This window comes from Lupinus angustifolius, chromosome LG01 (genome assembly GCF_001865875.1).
Source record: "Lupinus angustifolius cultivar Tanjil chromosome LG01, LupAngTanjil_v1.0, whole genome shotgun sequence".
In the NCBI taxonomy this organism is placed as follows: domain Eukaryota; kingdom Viridiplantae; phylum Streptophyta; class Magnoliopsida; order Fabales; family Fabaceae; genus Lupinus; species Lupinus angustifolius.
Window position 1 is genome coordinate 20,931,083 of NC_032009.1, and position 20,564 is coordinate 20,951,646.

The following is a 20,564-nucleotide window of genomic DNA, read 5'->3' on the forward strand; positions in this document are numbered from 1 at the left end:
TCTATCATCACTGTCCTTTCTTTATGCAGAAGTTGTCACGTGGGGGTGGGTGAGGGACCCACAATTGCACCCATCAAACCCAGTGGGGACACGTGCTATCCTTTCTAAAATGACCTGTCGTTTATGTGTCATTCAAATCAGAAAAAGCGAGACTGTCCCTTATTTCATATGACGTGCCTCACTCACGTGCCCCTTTCCCTTCATATGGTAGGACAAGTGTCTCCATCAACACTCTCATCTCATGGGCCATCGACAAAAAGAAATAAACACTGACAATATAAAAGTTTTTTACACCGTTGCTACATCATTTACTATTAACTTTCAATCATCATTTGACTCTTAAATAAAAGATGTAATACAAATAAATGTTGAATAATACATTGACAATAAAGAACACTAGCGATATAATAATCTCAATGTTCATCATACTCAATGGTATAGATTGATGTAAATTGGAAAAATGAGTGATAGCTTATATAGCTTGGGGGACCATGCCCAAATGATTAGTTTTTTAGGGCAAGTGGTCCAATCCAAAATTTTAGCCCACGTTTTATCAGGCCTAAACACCCCTCCAACCCAAGATCTAAGCATGAACCATCCATGCTAAACGCGCCAATTCTACCTCTTAATTTGAATTTGCAACATTATTTTGCAACTTACAAATATTGATATACAACAATAATCAAGCCTTAATCTCATTAGGTGATATACAATAATCTAATTTTCTATATAGTTTATTCAACTCCTTTTCCATAGAGGTGAAAAGTAAGTTGATAAAATTGCCATCCACAACTCTAACACTAATCTTAGCTGCTTGACAAATCAAACTCCTAAACAGATCAAACTCGACCACCAACTTTCTCCAACATGGTTGATTTGACAACATTGTTTACAAAGTGGTGAAAGCATTGTTGACAGTAATTGGATATTAAGGTAGATTTCTGAAACTGTTGAGTTTGTTCAGTGTGGCTACATACTAAGCTTGTGGAGTATACATCAGAATTTTGCAGCTCAGATGTGCAAGCAGCTAAGATTGTGTGGGTTGCTTTCCTTGCAACTGCTTTGAAGGTATCAACATCTGCATCAAGAACAACTTCAAGTAAATGCTATAATTAAAGCAACAGTAATCATTTTCATGCAACAGGTTTTAATGGTTTAGAACATACATACAAAGACAGACAGCAAAAAATTAAATTAGCTTAGAATTTGTTCCGGCATGGGAAAATTCGAGAAACTATAAGGGATAGAATTTATGTCTGCCATAGAGGCACTCTTCCTCTCAACCTTACATCAAATGTAAACTGTAGTTATTGTACCTAACTTTCACAAATGAATAGTAAAGATGTAGGAGAACATATATAAAAATTTCAGCTGACAATACTCATCTAACTATTGACCAAAAATAGAAATTTAATAATGAAATTACCTAATAGTTTATCTCTGGTTAAGAGCTTCAGATTTTGCTTAACAAGAGACTGGATCTCAGTTTTTGCATGTTCACTATTTCTTGTGTTCCCATCAACAAAGCTTTTAGCTAACCACTTTTCTTCGTTGAAAACATGCTCATTCCTGATAGAGGAGAATGCACTATCAAACTTGCCATGAGAGAGAGCTGAACCTACTGAGGTTGCCAAACCAGCAGGCGAGCTCTGTTCATTAGCAACATTTCTTTCTGCATTGTCATGGTGGGGAACATTTTGGATACTAGCATGTACCTTTCCAGACATCGGAGGTTCATAGTATCTTTCTGCATGAGTATGCTCTCTCGTATGTTGTATCATGTCCTCACATATGGCCTCGCTTCGATTTTTCTTTCCCGACCTTGGAGACCAATGATTTTCAAAATTCTGGTTGAGGCTAGATTGGGCGCCCTGCTTCTCCATTGTAGCACAAGTTAAACCTGATGTTCTGGACCGTTGGTTTTTCATTTCTAGGTAATTACAACGTGCATTTGATATTTTTCTAGCTACTCCACTGCATGAAGGACGATCCACGCTGCTTGTTCTTTGATGAGTCTTCTGCATCGTCTTTGCCCTGTCTAACATTTTCCAAGCCATGTCAACATCGTGCAAGCCTCTCTCATTCAACATGCTGCTAGAAGGACCACCTTGAACAGTGGATTTTTGAAGACTAGTGGAAGCCGTAGAATGTGATTTATTTGATTTGCCACATGATGAGGAACTGGAAGCTTGTTCATGACTACCTGATTCACTAGATTGAAATGAACGGAACCTCAATGAGCCACTTCTCAAAGCACTCCAATTTTCACGAAGTGCCTGTATATTACGCTGCACATGTTGGGGGCCTGAAACAGGATTCTTTCCCTTGAATCTTCTAATCCTATCAGGTAAAGGAATAACAAAAGGAGACGACAGGTTTTGTTGCACAGGAGATTCTCTAGATCTTATAATCCTGTGGCTGCTTAATTCTCTGGCAATATCAAAGGCTGCTACTGTTGGTTCATCTGTTAGCACAACATTTTGTTGGTCCAATTCTTGTTTGGCTCTGGTCTCAATGGAAATAGCACAATCAGGACAAAACCAATCACCTTCAGGAACAGTATAGCCGAGGCCAACACAGTATGTATGCGAAGCAGTGTCGCAAAGATCACAAAGTAGTAGAAGACTTTCATCTGTCACACCATGACAGATACTACATTCGCCTTGAGCATTAGAAACAACAGGACCAGTAGACATGTTTCCATATAGATGATAAACCTACAAGAATTAAAATATAATTAGTACACTCGTAAAAAATTCATGAATCTGCGAAATAAGTCACAGAATCCCGATGAGGAGGAATGAACAACATGCCAAACATATAAGCTTTAGGACAGACACAAACCCATGAACCTAATGACTTAAGTTTTGACATATGGTGTAAAGCCACTTAACTCTCTAGTGTCATAAAAGACTCTAAGGGTTTGTTTAGGAGTTGAATCTTGAAGAGAAAGGAAGGGAAACATAAGGCTTCGGAGCCTTGAAATACACTTGTGAAATACTCCCAACCCTTCCATTTCCCTTCCTTCCCTTCCAAAATCCAACTCCCATACAAATCCTAAGCGTCACAAACTTAACTTTATTTTTTTTTTTTTTTGAAGTTGTAACAACACCAACGTTAATGTGTGTACCAAAATATGGACAAATATCGGCTGTCCCAAAATAATGAAACTTCACATATCAATTAAAAAAATTAAATATTTATTAATTTTCCCTGTTTTTTCTTCATATTGGTTGGGGACATATTGGATCGGGACATGATTTACGACATACTTTGGGACAGTCGATTCTAGTTCCCAAAATATTAGCTCAGACAGTAATGATATGACTTAATAAAACCAGAACTATGCAATTCTACTTGAGAAGAGGACTAAGAATAAAAAATGAGGAGGAGAATAATGTAGAAAAGAAAAGGACCTGATCACGAAGCGGGACCTTAACGTCACGAGAAGAAGAAAATAAACCGAGCTTCGAAGGTCTTCGAACATTCGAGAATCTTTGGCGACAAATAGGGCATCGAGATTCGTGTTTGGCCCATTCCATTATGCATACGAAGCAGAAGAAATGGTTACAGCAATCGATTTCACCAGCGATTGAACCTCCTCCACGTTCCGCATAGCAAATGCCGCAACATACTTGTTCCTCATCATCGTTATTGATCAATTCAGATTTCAGGCGTTTCTTTGGGGAATTCATCATAATTCACTGGTTACTAACAAATCAAGTTTGGGGATTTCGAATTGTGAACAATAATTATTGATGAAGATGATGATGATATTGGCGATTATTGCACAATCTCAGTTATGTGGTTCTGTGTTGAAATCCTAGTGATAATTGTGGATCTTAATCCAAAAATTGATGGGCTCAATCCACGGTCCAAGTAATTGCAACTCCTTTAACTTATACTCCCTTATTCAAATTGAGGGAAAAAATGTATATATGGAAAGTGTGAACTCATGTATTATTCATTATCATATTTAGTTATAAATTACTCTAATAATATGTTAATCGTGTATAATCTTTATACTAGTTAAGTACAGGAATGTAAGACCCATATTAATTTGTAATTTAAAAATAATTTAAAATTTGTAGTATTAAATATTTTTTAATGCCACATGTCACTATCTCATTTGATATTGGAGAGTTCAGTATTGGAGAAGATTGAGTTCCATAGAAATATAATCTAGGGAGAAAAGTTGAGGAAAGTGGATCAAGCTACTGAGTTCAACTCCTCTCTAATACTGGAGAAACCAGTACTGAAATATGAGGATGAGATTTTTTTGAAGAATTTTTATTTATTTATTAATAGAAAATAATATGTAATCATAACCGTTAAAATAAAAAATTTGTCACATATCTTAATCCTATCTAGTACTAGACTCTCCAGTACAGGAGAGGATCCCAATCAATAATATCATACTTTTATATTTCTCTCTTCTCCTATTAATAATATCAATTGTGTATCATATATCATTTTGAACTCTAGTGCAAATATAAAACCTATGTTCTAAAGTTAGGACATGTATTCATGATATACATATTATACACTTTTACTCTGAGCTTCTTAAGCACTACCATACTGAAAGCAGAGGCTAAGAAAAGTGGTTAGTGCTAAGCAAAAATTGAACCAACCCAAAATTACGAATCCTTAAAATTAACATTCCTCAATCATGTTAGCATTGATTAATTAGTGAATGGTTTGAAGACACAAGCATCTCTTTCTCTAGCTTCATAACTCAAATCAATTATTCTTGGGAGGGTGAGATATTGGGTAGTGATAATCAGCATTCATAGGTACAAAATCATGCATCTTGACTTTCACATAACTATCATTTCTTTTACTGAAATCATGTTTCACATTCAAAATTTCTTGTCCTTTTACATGGTTGCACTTTCCAATCATGCAATGTGCTTTCTTTTTTGTGGTTGAACCCTTTGCATTGTTTCCATTTCTATCCTCAGATTCCACCACCTTGGACTTCGAGAGCACTCCTTTAGACATCATTTTTCTTCTTCGAAGAAACCATAGCCTAGTAGTATCGGTCTCAGCAACTGTTGGAACATCGTGGTAAATCTGATGTGCAAAATAGTTACCACATTCAATTCAACTAATTCAGTGGTCACTTTCTATAATAATTTAATTAGAGAATTTTTTAGATGCTCACGAAGTAAAAATATAACTATTAGTTTATACTGTTTGATGTGTGTAAGTTCAAGACATTATAGTAAACAAATATAACTCCTTGTTTCATACACTTGTAATATTATAAAATTTCTCTTACTTACCTCTACATTTGTATTAAAAATAGAGAGAAGTGTCAACCTGATTACAACTTATAATAAAGTTTAATATAAGTATAAGAATCGGTAAACCATTGAACAAATGTGTGAAAATATGATCCCATATTTTTTAAGAGCCACACCCAAGATCTAATTTGGATCAAATCCATAATATGAATAAAACTAGTCTTTTCCCTTCTAAAAATAATATAATTCCTCATACTCTAAATGGACCACATAACAGAAAATCATAACATTTCTCCATATCAATTTTCCTTTGTTAATTTTAGAGAGAATCATGAACCTAAAGTGATTACCTCTACATTCACTGAAGTTATAGTTTCAAGATTGCTTGCATTGGCCACCACTAATCTCTTCTTAACTGAACAAAATAGTAAACATGAAAGGAAATATGTGAAGAAATTATTTTGGGTAAAAAGTATTAGCACAAAAGTATGGTAACAACTAAAACAATGTGCAAAGGACTAACTTATCCAACAAGTAATCTTCTACTTGAATAACAACTACAAGTAATTAACAGAACAAAAGAGAGGGAGGAAATAGTGAACCTTGGTGTTGGGAATGTGAGGTGGAGAATGTTAGAAGTAGGAAAATGAAAATACTAAGGAGAAAGCTAATGAATCTTTTTGGTAGCATTATGAATAGCAGTAACAAGTAAGGGTATGTATGTGGTTGAAGCTAGAGATTAAAGGATTGTTGCTTTTATGGAACCAAGAAAGAAGATGGTTTTATAAATGGCTGGGTCAATAAAAAGCTACGATGGTGGTTGTTTGGGAAAAGAAAGGCAACGACCAACAAGCAGGAAGAGAACAATGTTGAAAGGGAGAGAGAGTTGAAAATGGGATACCAATAAAACTGAAGTAGAGTGATTCTCTGCACAGGAGAGACAAATACTATAAAAAGAAGATGAAAAAATATGTTATAATATTTTTATTTATAATGAAATAACATTTTTTTTTGTCTGAAAGAAGAAACAAAACCTCTTCTCTCCGTATTTAATGGAGATACTTGTTCATAAAAGTGGGGTTAAAAAGAAGAATAAGATACGAGTTTTCCAATGCTTGTTGGGTGTTTTGCATGCAACAAGGTGAGAACTTGTTAATTCTTGTTGTCTATCTCCCATCATCCTCCACACAATCGCTATCAAATTTCGTGTAACTTTTTATATTAACCGTCAATTCCTTTCAAAATTTAATAAAAATGTTAACCAATGAATTAAGGGCGCTAGTTAAAATAATAAAATATATAATTTTATTTTGAAAAAGATAAATTTAATATTTCAATGGAGGCCTTTGTTTTTTAATATAATTTTTTATTGTTTTTCTTGTTCTAACAAGATTCTAATAATAAAGTGAATTCATTTTACATTTAACATAAAGACACCATTTATTTTCCCTTTAGGTCTCAGCGTGGGTACTTCTAACACACCTTTTGTGACAAGTGAAGAAATATATTCATTGTTTGTCAAGTTTAGGGAACTAAAAAAGAAACAGTTATATTTACATGTTATTATTTTAGGGCTTTGGACAACGATAGCCTTTATACAAGCTCAGTCTCTATTCGACCGAAATTATAGGCTGCTCCGAGAGATGTGTTTGATTTGACCATTAGTATTCATTTGATCCAACTTATTAAAGTAGATGAATAGTATAAAGTCCATTTATTTTGTTTTGCATTTACATATTTGTGTGTTTTCCTTCTCCCAAAAAACAAAGGAATTTAGATATTCTATATCATTCTACTATATCCAACCTAATAATATTAATAAAAATTTAACACATGTATTAAATAAAAATTAAGTTAAACAATATATAATTGTTTGAGATAAAAAGAGTTATTTTGAAATTGATGATTTCTTGTCAAACTAGTAATCCTAGTTTTAGAGGAGGACTTTAGTGAGAAGGAAGGAGTTCAACTATATACAAGTTATGAACTGAATTGATTTTTATTCTGGATAAGTTGTTATCCTTTTAGTTTTATACAATGATGTATGGATCTTTGATCTTATATGTTGTATATCAGTTTATTCACTGTTTTTAGTCCACTATCTATTAATTTATATGTGGGTAAAAACACCCGTATCCTTTATCAAAAATTCATATATAAAATTAAGATTTCATCTTTCAGTACTTTAATTATGAGTCTTTTTCATTACAACTATATGAAACTTTTAAAAAGGTCAAATATGTTACACAGGTTAACCAAATAATTTAACTTTTATACAACAGTTACATAAATCTAGCTACATGCAACATTATTGAAGATGCTCTAAATTGAATTCAAAATATCTTTACTTATACAAATCCACATTCAAACATCTCATTTGCACTACTATTTGCTGCAATTAAAGAGTGTTTGGTGATTGGCAATCGTACGTTAAAATCTTGGGGCACGGTTAAAATTTTGAAGAACATGCAACACTTAGTTTGTTGGTCCGACATATATTAAATAATAATGATGTTATGACCACCAAGCTCTCTAGTAATAGTAACGAATAAGTATTGTAATGATGTTACACATGGCAGAATAAGTCTAAGGTAAAATGGTTGTTTTGGATTAACAGAAAGAGTGAAAAGACCAGAATACCCTATTCCGATTGGGTTATATATTCCTTACATTGTCTTTTATAATTATTTTTTTGTATCATCTGTGCAGCTTATATTTACAAATGAATGGTGGAAGGAGGATGAACAGAATAGAAGGAGGAGAAAGGGTGACTAAGCTAAGGACGATGAAGAGTATCTAAGCTAACCCTAGTGACCACGATTCCCTATTATGCCATAGTATATAAGTAATACAAATGAGTGATACATAAATCTTTACACTAATAGTGTATAGATATTACAATCGTATTAATTAGACTTTTGATTAGCATCTCTACTATTCATTTAATTAAGATCAATACTTTTTTAAAGAACTTATTGTCGAAGATATCTACCTTATGGACAAAGGTTTTCTCTTGAACTTTTATAGCTCTTTTCATCCTTAAATTGGTTCTAATAAACTTTTTTATGTTCATGGCTTCTTAAAACTCACCTGTTCTCTCTTATAAGATAGTATGCATCATTGCATCTTTATTTGTTTTTGGACTCAATTCTCCAACATTATATACACTTTCTCATTGTGCAAGATAAACAGAGGAATGAAGTGTTTTTGCACATATGTGCTTTATGGTGGATTTCTTGAAGATCTTATATTATACAATGAAAATGACAGATAGAAGGAGAAACAATTATAAAAACAATGACAGTAACGAATTATCATTTATGGATAAAACTAATGGGAAGTGAGGTAATCTTTTACCAATGCCAAAATAGGGTTGCAACCTGGGTGTCCTTCCAATTTCTGAAACACGATTCCGTCCATCCGTGCTTGAACTCCATTAGATAATGTGAAGTCCTCTAGCAGTTCCTTTATTGTTCTGTCTACTCCAACAAGAGAATTACCTACACCACTTATAAACTCTGGTATAGAAAGGTTGGGTCTTGAGAGTTCCACAATAGTAACCTGGCATAGATCAAGCATAAGCTCCATGTGAAAACATGAAACTCTCAAATATGACAACACATTACCAAAATGAAGGTATTATCAGACCAACCTGTTTATCTTTAGGTATATTGGCCTTCAATTTTGCAATGGCGATAGCTCGAGAGAGCCCACCAATGGCATCAACCAAACCGTGTGAAGCTGCATCCTTACCAGTCCATACCCTTCCCTGTGCAACTTCTTCCATCTTGTCTACCTAGTGATGAATAGAAGCTGTAACTTATATTTACCAGGAGTGGATGAACAGAAAACATGGGAATTAGCTTATTAAATTTAAAACATACAGTCATTGATCTGGAAAAGGCGGCCTTATCTCGAAATTGTTTATAAACATGCTGTGCAGACTTGGCAAATAATTCTGCTTCATCTGGCCTGTACCCAACACATAAAAGGAGAATTACCTACAACACTATTAGAACCAGAACAGATACTACCTAGATAGAAACATGAAGTCTTTCATTCTCAGAGCTCATGAAAATTAGATATTAGATTGCACAGTAAGCTGGCTAATCTTCTCTTTAGCTGCACTAAAATCTTTGTATCTGAAAATGAAAAAAATTCTATTACCTAAAAGAACGCTGCTCAGCTGCAAGGAGCTCAGCGTATTTGCCCCTTGATATGATTTCTTTTTTGAAGCCAATCTTCTCGTAAAGTTTCCCCAGGTTAAACTTTCCTACAAATGATATGTTACCCCATCAAACTAACAGATTACAAAATACAAAGACAATATATGCAACCTTGACAGTTCATGATGTTACAATGTCACCCCTTTATAATTTGAGAGCACATATGATTACTTTCATTTCAGTTAAAATTTCCTTTGGTTGCATTTAATAACCATTCAAATGACATCTCAAACTGGTATATAGTTTTATTCATGATAAGAAGTTCAAAATTCTATATTACCATCTTGACACAAAACTTAAAAGAGTGAAATGACATCTATCATGTATAATAAATAACATTTATTTCATCTTGTATGTTAATCAAGCCATTACAAACCAGTTTTGCCCATTCGAGAATGCATCCATACATAATTTGGATCTTAGTGTTGAAGGAAAGTTTTATCCTACATTGATAGGCATGTAAAAGATTATTGATCTTCTACATAAAGAGTTAGCAGAAATCAGTAGCCTGTCATTTAGCGCGGTGGCCACACTAAGATTTTTCAAAATTGAGCACATACCACTTTGGTTTTAAAACATAGATTATCTGTTTTACCATCTGTTTCAAAATATACCACCATGTGTACATTTGTTTGTCATGAATCTACTAAAACACCCAGGTTCACCTGTGACCACTCCAATTGAACCAGTTAAGGTAAGACTTTCGGCCACAATTGTTCCTGTTCCCATTGCCATGTAGTATCCTCCACTTGCTGCAACATCAGACATTGAAGCAACGACTGGTTTTGAAGCAGCCAGAAGCCTGATTTCTCTCCACATCCTGCAGATAATGAGACAAAATTATAAGCTTAACATGCAAACTCGCAAAAAAAGGCCTAAATTAAGGATAAATAATGTAGGTAAGGTTTTCATGAAGTAGTGATGCCATGATACAGATCAATCCTAGATATAACGAACCATTGCGTGTATATCATATTAACAATGCATTCTTGAACAGAGGGGAATTTCCCAGCACTTACAAATCAGAAGCAAGAGCATCACCTCCAGGGCTGTCAATTCGGATAATTGCAGCCTTAATTTTTTTTGACTCTGAGAAGAAAAAGAAGTCTCAGTGTGACCAGGATACAAACTATGGCACAGATATAATGAGTGAAAAGAAATAAGGCATAATGATAAAAGCAAGCAGATAAGTTGCACCTTCATGTTTAATACTCAAGTTACCTATACAACAACAACCAAGGCTTAATCCCACTAGGTAAATGAACAAAATAAACCCCCACTGCTTATTCAAGCACACAAATCTCCACAGACCATATATATTTGCGAGTTCTCGATTTCCTCTGGCTGATGGGTCTGTCTCTTTCAAATTATTTTCTTGTGGCTTTATTTCAACAATCCATTTCCTCTAACATTTGTCAATTTTATACATTAAAGTCCTGGGACAAACACCTTGCTTCTAACGGGATGGCCCATATTTAGTTGTAAAAATTAAACTTAAATAAGTGAATAAAACGATGCTGCATTAACAAAACAGCCATTATCAATGTAAATAACCTGATAAGATTCCACTAATTATGTGCCAATTTCAAATAGCCACCTGTTTTGAAATTTAAAGAAGGTAAATGTATAAGATCAAATGTACCTCTAACACTGCGAATCTTCTCAATGAACTTCTCTCCAATGATACCAGACCTAGAAGCACTTAATGGACTCTCGACACGACGAATGATCCCTGAGGCACGGATGATGGCTATCAGTTCTTTACCGCCTGATATTCCAAGAGTCCATTTCCTAACTCTAGAGTATTTTCTGCATTAAATTAAGGAAAGAAATATCCTCACATGGTTAATGAGCTATTTGGCATATTTGAATGTATCAAAAAACGTATGCATTTTCAATAAAAGTCTGTTAGGAAACAGGAAGCCGTAGGAAGTCATATAAGATAATAAGAACTGTACTTTACATAAATATGTCACTATTCTGCCTATAAGGGTGCAAGTTACGAACTGAAGTAAAATACAAAATGTCTATACAAATAGTATAAACTATCAAGAAAACTTCCACAAGCATTCATCAACATTATGATCATAGAAACCCCAATAAATGTTAATATCTCGGGTCATATAGATGTGATCTCAGACCTCAGAAGATCATAGGCTTGTCAAACATCCAAGTGGAAGTTAACGTTCTGCTTGAATCAAGAAAAAAACATAGCCCATGATAACATATATCTGCTTGAATCAAGAGATTCAGATACAAACTTAGCATTGCCAGTACCTTATATGGTCTAATAACAACTTCCCCTTCACGCATAGAGGAGGGAGATCCATGGATCAGGGAAGAACTGGAATGAATATAAAATGAAGTTCAGGCATAAGAAATATAAGAGACAATGTACTTTATGAGACCAAGGATTCGTAGCAATAAAGGAAGGACACACCATTTTCATGCCTTGTCGTGTTTCAGCCACATCAAATACTGACACTTGCATGCCACAGGACGACATGCGTAAAATTTAAAATTATCTATACATTGTAACTTCCTCTTTTCAAGTATATAACTTTTTTTTGTAAGAGGCAGACAGACGCCTATTGTCGAGATAAAAATTGGAAATCATATAACAATGCAAGTCACTAGATTTAAGTATTTTGGATTAATGATACAATACAATGAGAAAATTGAGGGACATGTAAAACATAGAATTTAAGCTGGATGGATGAAATAGCAGTGTGTTTTGAGTATCATATCTGGTAAAATATGTGTCACTCAAGTTTAAGAGAAATTTTTACCTCATAGCTAAGACGCACAATATTATATGAAACTGAATGTTGGACAGTAAAATGTCAATAAGAGAATAAACTCAATGGGGCTGAGAATGTTGTATTGGATGAGTAGACACATTAGATAAGATAGGATTAAGAATGAATTGATTAGGAAAAAAGTTGGGGTAGTTCCTATTGTAGAAAAGATTGTAGAATCATGTATTAAGTAGTTTGAGCATGTGTGGAGGAAATCAATAGCAGTCCCACTAAAAAAAATAGATCAAATAGATATTAGGCCAATTTATAGAGGGAGGGGGCAAGAAAAACCATAGGCAAAACGATTAGGAAAGATTTAGAGATCAATATTTTCTCGATTGGCATAATTTATGGTAGAACATTATAGCTTTATTTGATCCATGTAGCTAGCTGACCCCACTTAGTGGGACAAAGACTTCATTATTGTTGTTTTGCTCTAATTAAGTTACAATGAATTATTAATTTTTTTTCCAAATATATATATATATATATATGCTGTGTTGTGTCCTACAATTTAAAAAAAAAATTGGTTTGTCTTTTTGTCTATATTGTGTGAAGTGTCAATGTCTTCATATATTTGTAGACATTCTAAAGTTGACTTTATCTACTCAAAAAGCATAATTCAATACAAACCAAACTATAGCATATTCCTTAAAGCCCCAAGGACTTTTTTACCTGTAATCAACCATAGGCAGATTTTTATTTGCTTTCACTCCAAGTCTCTCCTTCAATCTGGTGATAACCTGCAAAACATACAAGTTTGCTTATACTTTTAACTTTTAAGAACTTCCATTGTATCATTCAGAAACATTTATTAACCAGTATTAATTATCAATACATATGAATCAAGTAGGCTCTGCGAGTTAGTTGAATGAAGTAACAAATAAGACCAACATATTCAGAAGTAGCGGGATTATACATCACTTGCCACGAGATGAGATTCTGTCTTACTCTCTCAAAATGATTATATTAATCATGTTAACAAATGACAGTCTGACACCACAGCACAACTATGTACCTCATCATCATAAATTATGTCTGATATGAAGCCTTCTTCTTTAAGCCTGTCTACTTGATAGACACCTTCATTTATGAAGTTCTCAATATTTTCTTTTTTCTTTCCTATATAGAATTGAAGCATGTAAGTTAATTTATTGACTCAAAATTCAAGTAGAACTTCGAATCCAAATGCACCTTTAGCAGAAGAGACTTTATCCAGCCAATTTGTATAGATATTTTCTAGCAATGCAGTTAACATCTCACAATTTTCATCAGACATGGTTCTACAGGTTAGTTGATCTCCTGCACTTTTGTATTTGCCAACCCTTTCCACTTGTGGTTCAATTCCTATGTTATCTAAAATACCTGAAAAAGAAATAATAAAGGACATAAAAAACTTTAGTTTGGAGATCAAGAATAGTCATCAGTTGAAATAAATTTTATATGTATGTACCAATAAGTTCCCTTCGTTAATCCACAAGATAGAGTGAGAAAAGCGACCTAGTACATAAGACTCTCACCTAGTGGGGTCTAAGTAAGGTAAAAGTACGATATCTTACCCTCACAAACAAAGAGGTTGTTTCTAAGTTTTGAAACAGTGACCTCCAAACCACAAGGCAAATAACCTTACCGTTGCTATGAGGCTCATCCTCTAAGATGCAAAAGAGAACAAAATATTTTTCCCATACAATCAAAGCATGAACTGATACGTGAAGCAGTATTAATTCCATGTGAGCAATTAACATGGAAAAGGTAGGGAGAATGGTAACTTCAATACAAGCTTCAGTAGAAAGACAATATCAGTATCAAAATTGTAAAAACTTTATATAGCCTTCAAAGAGAAGATTGATTGCACAAAGGAAATGAAGAAATGTTGTTATAAAGGAACTGCTAGGAGCAGATACAAGAAGCTTTCAGAAGAAGAAAACGCAATTTGTGGACCATTACTAACAGTCAAAATTTGATTAAAAAGGTGAAAGGAAAAGAAAGACCAGCTTACCTCTTACAAACGAAGCTTGAACAGTTAATCCAAACAAAGAAAAATAAGCACTTGGAGGGGCATATATCTCGTCACATGCACATGCAAGGTAATATTCTTTTTCTCGACATGAAGGGACATAAGCCACAACGATTTTTCCTACAAGCAACATCAACTATCAAAATCTTTCATAAGAGAAGTATAGGAATTATGTATCTCCACATTAACAGAGTATAATATAAACTTCAGTTGCATCATAGCTTCATAAAGTGACATGCATCAGTGCTGTAAGAGAAGGAGAAAAGTATCCTCACTTCGAGAAAAGCCTACTACTTACATGACACTATGATATAGACAAAGATTCAAAATTTCAAATTAATAATACACCTTCACTAGTCATGCATTAGCGGTCCTCTATGGCCATACCAATGCAAACTCAGACAGAGTCTCACTATAGCTTGTCCATAACAGAGTGTCCCACCACGTTGGAGCAAACAAATTAATTTTAAATTAGACATGTAACAACATGTGTCTCATGTCGATATGTGTTTACAAAGACATATGGAGCCAAAACAGTTTCCATGCTTTATAGTCCCTTAACATTTAAAAAAAAGGAGACCAATATACAAGACTCCTATATAATGGGTTTGAGAATGATAGATATATACAGCTTTACCCAATAGGCAATAATGCAGTTTCGGGAATTTAAACATGCAACCTCTTTGTCACTAAGTAGTAGTAATCTTACAGTTATCATTACATGTTTGGTAACACCAACTTATAGTTTATCTGAGAGATTAAAGCTTATTGTCTATCAATAAATGCATCTACAATGACAAACAATTTTTTCATTTTTATTTTCATCTCATACATTATTTTATAATTTATTACAACTTCTCATGAAATAAGAACAACATCCACTTTTTTCTCACAATGACAAACATCATTCTTATTCTTGTCTGGGTCCCACAACATTTACCTTTTTCTCACAACATTTACCTCTCTCCTCACTTTTCTTTAGTTAACAACAACCAAAAGTTATTCTTATTTAAGAACAAAAGTCAGGACATAAGAACAACACAGTAGAAACCAGAGTAAGAATATTCTTATTCCGTTAAGAACAACCAGATTGTCTAAGCGTGTAGGGCTATTTAGTCAATTTCGTGTAGGGCTATGTAGTCAAATGGAAATTGTAGCTTTTAAAAGCTAGCTTTCCCTACTTCAACTAGCTTTTGTCTTTGAGATAAGAGCTTCCAATCATTCTTGGACAATACTGCCCTTAAATTTTCCATCAGATAACAAATTATATCAATGTAATGTTATATACCCTTTTAAGTAATTTAAACTTAAGCTAGTTGCACAACACAGCTATAATCTAGTTTTGACAAACAGAATCATGTAGATATAGTACCTGATTTTTTGAAATCGAGGATATGCCTTCGAATTTCATCGAGTTTACCCCAGCCACAACTTAAGGAATCAATATGAAGATAAATAGCAGAAATACGAGGATCATAAGCAGCTTTGATGAAATTATCACAAATCTGAGGTAGAGATAATCCTCTACTGAACCTACTATTCAATTGATCTGATATCTAAACAATAAACACACATAATCATCAAAATCAGATAACCTAGAAAGAATTATACATCATATAATACATACCTGGCCGCGCAATTTGAAGGTATAAACAGTATCATGACGAATACGAGGGAAAGCAATTAGCATCTTAAGTTTCACAAGAAATTTATTCCAACCAGTAATAGGCTTAAATTCAAATTCACCACTCGGAAAATGTTCATCGGAAGAAGATGATAGGTGTCGATGAAAACGGAGTTGAAATTGAAATTGAAGTGAAGGAGGAGTAGTAGTAGAAGTTTGAGATAGTGATGATCGGAAGCGGTTAATTGAAGCTTTTCTATGGAAGAATGTTTCACTCAATTTCGCACTAAGTAGCTGCATATTCAAACCACAACAAATCAAAATGTTTCGAAGTTCAAACTCTCTCACTCACTCACTCACCTTCTGTTAAATTAATTTCTTCTCTCACACGTTCCACACCTAACTACTCCTTTCTTATTCACGTACGAACCATATCTTCCCATACTCTGTGTCAAACCATTTCTCAGATCAAATATATTATGTCATGTCAGTTTAAAAAAAATTAAATATTCATAATTTTACTAGTTTTGTTTTATTATAATTGACATGAACATGAGAACATGTTTGAGGACAACAGATCTCCATCCTTATTCATTGCGGTTGTTTTCACTCTTCGTGCTTTTGAATTTTACTTTATAATTAGGAAGTAGTAGCATTTTATACCCATTCCACTATTTATTTTTTTAAATTTATAGAGAAAACAAAATATAATTACACTAACTTGATGATAGATTACAGTAGACTAAAATTACTTTTTATTATATCATATTATCAAATTTTTATTTTGTCCAAGTTAAAAAACACTCATACAACACAATTAACAATATGGTTACCATATTATGGTTGATCAAAAACTATTTTTTTTGTAAACTTTTTTAGCTTTTTTGTATGGTTGTGCCATAATTTAAGATTATTTTAAGTGAGATATGCTTTATTTTTCTTTGCTAAAACAAGCAATTGTATCCCTGTATAAGTACATTTCGTTGTCTTATAAAAATAGTAAAATTATTTCATAAAAATAATTCACTTTTTTAGTATATTCATGTCATGAATAAGTAATAAAAATAAGTATTGCTTTCAACAAAGTTGGAACAATGTATTGACTTAAACAAGTTTTAAATGTTTAGAAAATAGCAACCTAAGCTTTACCTATACATTTGTTTAAATGTTTTTCTCATACTTAGGTTTGGTGTGTTTAAAAGTCTCGTATAACATGCTATCATATTTAAAAGTGTATTATAATCTAAAACATTCAAATATGCTAACAAATCTACTTTTAGATAGTCTAATAGGCTAACCTTAATTGACTGATCTAAAATCCCAAAATCTAAATGTCAAAATTCCTACATGTATTTGACCTATTTAGATTACATAAGTTTTAAGAACATGAGTCTAACATTTTATTAAAAAAAGCATGGTTTAGCCCATCTTATCATAAGCTAGGTACTACCCTTACTTTTAACATAAATGAATACTTGATTTTCAATATTAAAAGAGCCTTATGAATGAGACTTTTAGCTAATGTCTAGGAATACATATACAATGATTTATTCTCTTTCTACTATTTAAATTTTCATCACAAGACAAAAAATTTATCCTTGCATCAAAGTTCAATATCTATATTATTATAATTAATAATATGATAACAAATTTAGGAAATAATAAGATTAAGAGATATGAGAATTATCATATGTGGAAATTAAGATTTTTTGGTAGAGTAAATCAAAACAATCTACCTATTGCTAAATACAACTTTATTAGTGAAGAAGGTTGTGATCAACCCAAGGGCGTTTTGGAATCATTATATTATAGGGTATGCAATAAAGTTGACCCAGTTAAGAATCTGACACGAACAAGGATCTTCTCCATTAATGGAGAGACAAATGATTGTTTTGCTCACATTTTTAATGGTAAAAATGTAATTTTATAGTAAACAAAATGATAAAATTGTTATTAAATGTTGCATTTTGTGTGTTAATGTGTGTCACTTGCGATCCTCACTCAGCTTACACATGTTTCATAATGTCTCTTGTGGAATGTGATTAAGGTTTGGTTGTTTTTAACGTTGTAGATTAGAAGAAGCCTCTGGTTACATAAAAATAAATGTTGACTGAGCAATGTTTAAGTCAATGAATAAAGGTGGTGTAGGAGTGATTGGTAGAAATGATAGAGGTGAAATGGAGAATCATTGTAACACCTTTATACTGAGTTATACTAATCTCTATTACTGAAGAAAACAGTTATAAGAAAATGTACTAAAAAGCTAAAAGACAATACATTATAACCTTTAATATACACTAAAGTTACAATTTTAGCTTTAAAAATACACTACAAAATACAACTGTCCTCGAGAGAAGTCTTACTCCTTTATACCAATCTCCTTCTGTACAAGAAGCTATGGCCTTTTGGAGGGTCATAAAGTTGCTTTGTGTAAATTGATGAGTAAAATTATATTAGTGAAGTCAAACCCTAGGTCATTTGGGTTGAATGTCCAAAATGCATGCATGATTTCAAAAGAATAATGATTATGTGTAGTTTCTAAGCCTGTTATAGCACAATAATGCAAGTTTGCAACTAAGTTTGTATTGTTTACTTTCAATGATTACTTGCTTAGACCTTTCACATGAAGTTTCTCTTATACTAATTACAATACCAGAACCACCACATAAAATCAAAAAGTTTATCTTTTCTTGACTAAACTATTTTTGTATCTTGTGATGAATTAGCATTTTCCATAGAAATTTGATCTGTCTTCAAAGATAGATAGATAATAGCTTATACTTACTCACAAAATTTTCACCTTTATTGAGTTGCATTCTTGGCTAAATCAACTAACCCAGATACATAAAAAATCAAAATCATTCTATTTACTACTTTGCTTAGGAAATTAAAGCATTCCATGCAACAAGAAGATCATGAAAGAAATAACCCTCAGTGCTTGTAATGCCTCATATATATATATATATATATGAAAGAAACAGTTAGAAATTAAACAGATATGAATCCAATCCCATTAATCACTGCATGCAATAATTGATTAAAATCTTACCATTACAATAAATCTTGATATTAAACCTAACTCACTCACTACACAGTAATTGTAGCTATTATTCAGTTGAAATAAAACCTAAGCAACATATTAGAATAATTGCATCTATTTCATTTTTTCCACCAAGTAATTTTTCCTCACCTTGCTATTGCACTTAACTGGGACCTTACCTTTTCCATCAATGGTGACCCTTTCCTTCTTTTCCTCCCTTTTCCCTTCTATATGCTTTTCTTGAATCTTCTTTTCTTTCTTCTCTAACTTTTCTTCTTCAGCTACTTGCAAGAAATGTGACAAACCATTATTACCCTTTGGCCTAGAAGAAGCATCAGAAGCCATAGAATCATCACTTTCATGATCTTCTTTTAGATCATTAACTGGAATAATGCCTTCATCATCACCATTATCTATATCTTCACCATCATCATCATATGTAGGGGACCCAATATACATGGTCCATCCAGATTCACTGCTGTGACATTCTTCTCCACTTCCAAAAATATTATATGGTTCCATTATATCCTAAGACTAAGAAGAAGAAAGTAGAAGGTATAAGAAATGAACTATATTATATATATATATATATCAAATAGGAAAAATAACTAGGAAATGTTTCTAGACACCTGCAAATACCAACTTATCCCTCCCAAAACAAATTAAATTTGTATGCACATATTAGATACACAAAGATATCATATATAATTTACACTAGTTACACTTAAACTCAATCATTTATTTTGTTAAATTTAATGGACCAAATGAATGATTGAAACAAATGATGAGAGAGAAAGATATAAATCTTAAATAACTTATAAGTTTCACCGATTTGGTCCGTTGGATTTAAGAAAATGAACTTTTGAGAATGAGTGTAACTAGTATAACTTAACTTTGGTATAAATAAATTCATCATCATATATATATATATATATAAGGATTGACTCAGAATAATTATTATTGTGAGAAATGAGAACAATAATATAGACAGACCATTGAATCTTTTTTGAACAATCATGAATACAAAAAGTGATTTTGTGACCAATAACTAAGTTTTAATCATAATCATACATGTATAATTATAAAACTCAGATTTATTGTTCTCACGATTTCGATAAATTTTTTTGAGTGACTCCCTATAGAGAATGATGTTTAATTAATGACTTGGATAAGTCTCACCATACCACACCACCTGGAAATCTAAATACACATTAATTCTCTGACTTACCCAGCAGCAGAAGACAGGTAGAAGCTGTCAATGAAAGTGAAATGAACCTTACAAGAAGACATAAATATCAGAGTTTCTTGAATTTGAAAGGACATAGGGGTTGTTCACTTTGTCATTGTGGTTCATTATAGAGAAGATACAATCATCATTATTTCTCTGCAAAGTGTCATTAGTAAAAAAGACAGCTTTAAATGCAAAGGTTCAGATTGTGGCACAGGCTACAAAACTGGAGAGAATATATAACACCTATAGTTTAATATAGTACACAAAAGGACCTCTTCATTACCTGATTTAGCTTTCACTACTTTAATTCTTTTGTCCTCTTCTAAGAAACATTAACCACACTTTTATTTTTCTCTTCACATAAAACTGAGCAAAATCCAAC

The 20,564-nt window shown here is 32.8% G+C and overlaps 4 protein-coding genes across 4 annotated transcripts; all 4 read right to left on the reverse strand.

Moving 5' to 3' along the window:
• LOC109353993 lies at nucleotides 412-3,834 on the reverse strand. The gene is made up of 3 exons (XM_019596351.1): nucleotides 3,417-3,834; nucleotides 1,427-2,717; nucleotides 412-1,078 (listed from the first exon to the last, which is right to left on the reverse strand). The coding sequence occupies exons 1-3, from the start codon at nucleotides 3,696-3,698 to the stop codon at nucleotides 840-842; spliced, it is 1,812 nt and encodes a 603-aa protein (XP_019451896.1). The 5' UTR covers nucleotides 3,699-3,834; the 3' UTR covers nucleotides 412-839.
• LOC109342626 lies at nucleotides 4,663-6,046 on the reverse strand. Its single transcript, XM_019580572.1, has 3 exons — nucleotides 5,849-6,046; nucleotides 5,597-5,661; nucleotides 4,663-5,073 (listed from the first exon to the last, which is right to left on the reverse strand). The coding sequence occupies exons 1-3, from the start codon at nucleotides 5,934-5,936 to the stop codon at nucleotides 4,741-4,743; spliced, it is 486 nt and encodes a 161-aa protein (XP_019436117.1). The 5' UTR covers nucleotides 5,937-6,046; the 3' UTR covers nucleotides 4,663-4,740.
• On the reverse strand, nucleotides 8,326-16,303 carry LOC109354001 (serine protease SPPA, chloroplastic-like). Its single transcript, XM_019596359.1, has 13 exons — nucleotides 15,915-16,303; nucleotides 15,660-15,843; nucleotides 14,270-14,407; nucleotides 13,465-13,635; nucleotides 13,289-13,392; nucleotides 12,946-13,013; nucleotides 11,115-11,281; nucleotides 10,492-10,561; nucleotides 10,138-10,292; nucleotides 9,414-9,519; nucleotides 9,131-9,218; nucleotides 8,899-9,042; nucleotides 8,326-8,807 (listed from the first exon to the last, which is right to left on the reverse strand). Exons 1-13 carry the CDS (start codon nucleotides 16,209-16,211, stop codon nucleotides 8,577-8,579), a joined length of 1,923 nt encoding a protein of 640 aa, XP_019451904.1. The 5' UTR covers nucleotides 16,212-16,303; the 3' UTR covers nucleotides 8,326-8,576.
• Nucleotides 18,951-19,510, reverse strand: LOC109342636. Its single transcript, XM_019580584.1, has one exon. The coding sequence runs from the start codon at nucleotides 19,471-19,473 to the stop codon at nucleotides 19,066-19,068; it is 408 nt and encodes a 135-aa protein (XP_019436129.1). The 5' UTR covers nucleotides 19,474-19,510; the 3' UTR covers nucleotides 18,951-19,065.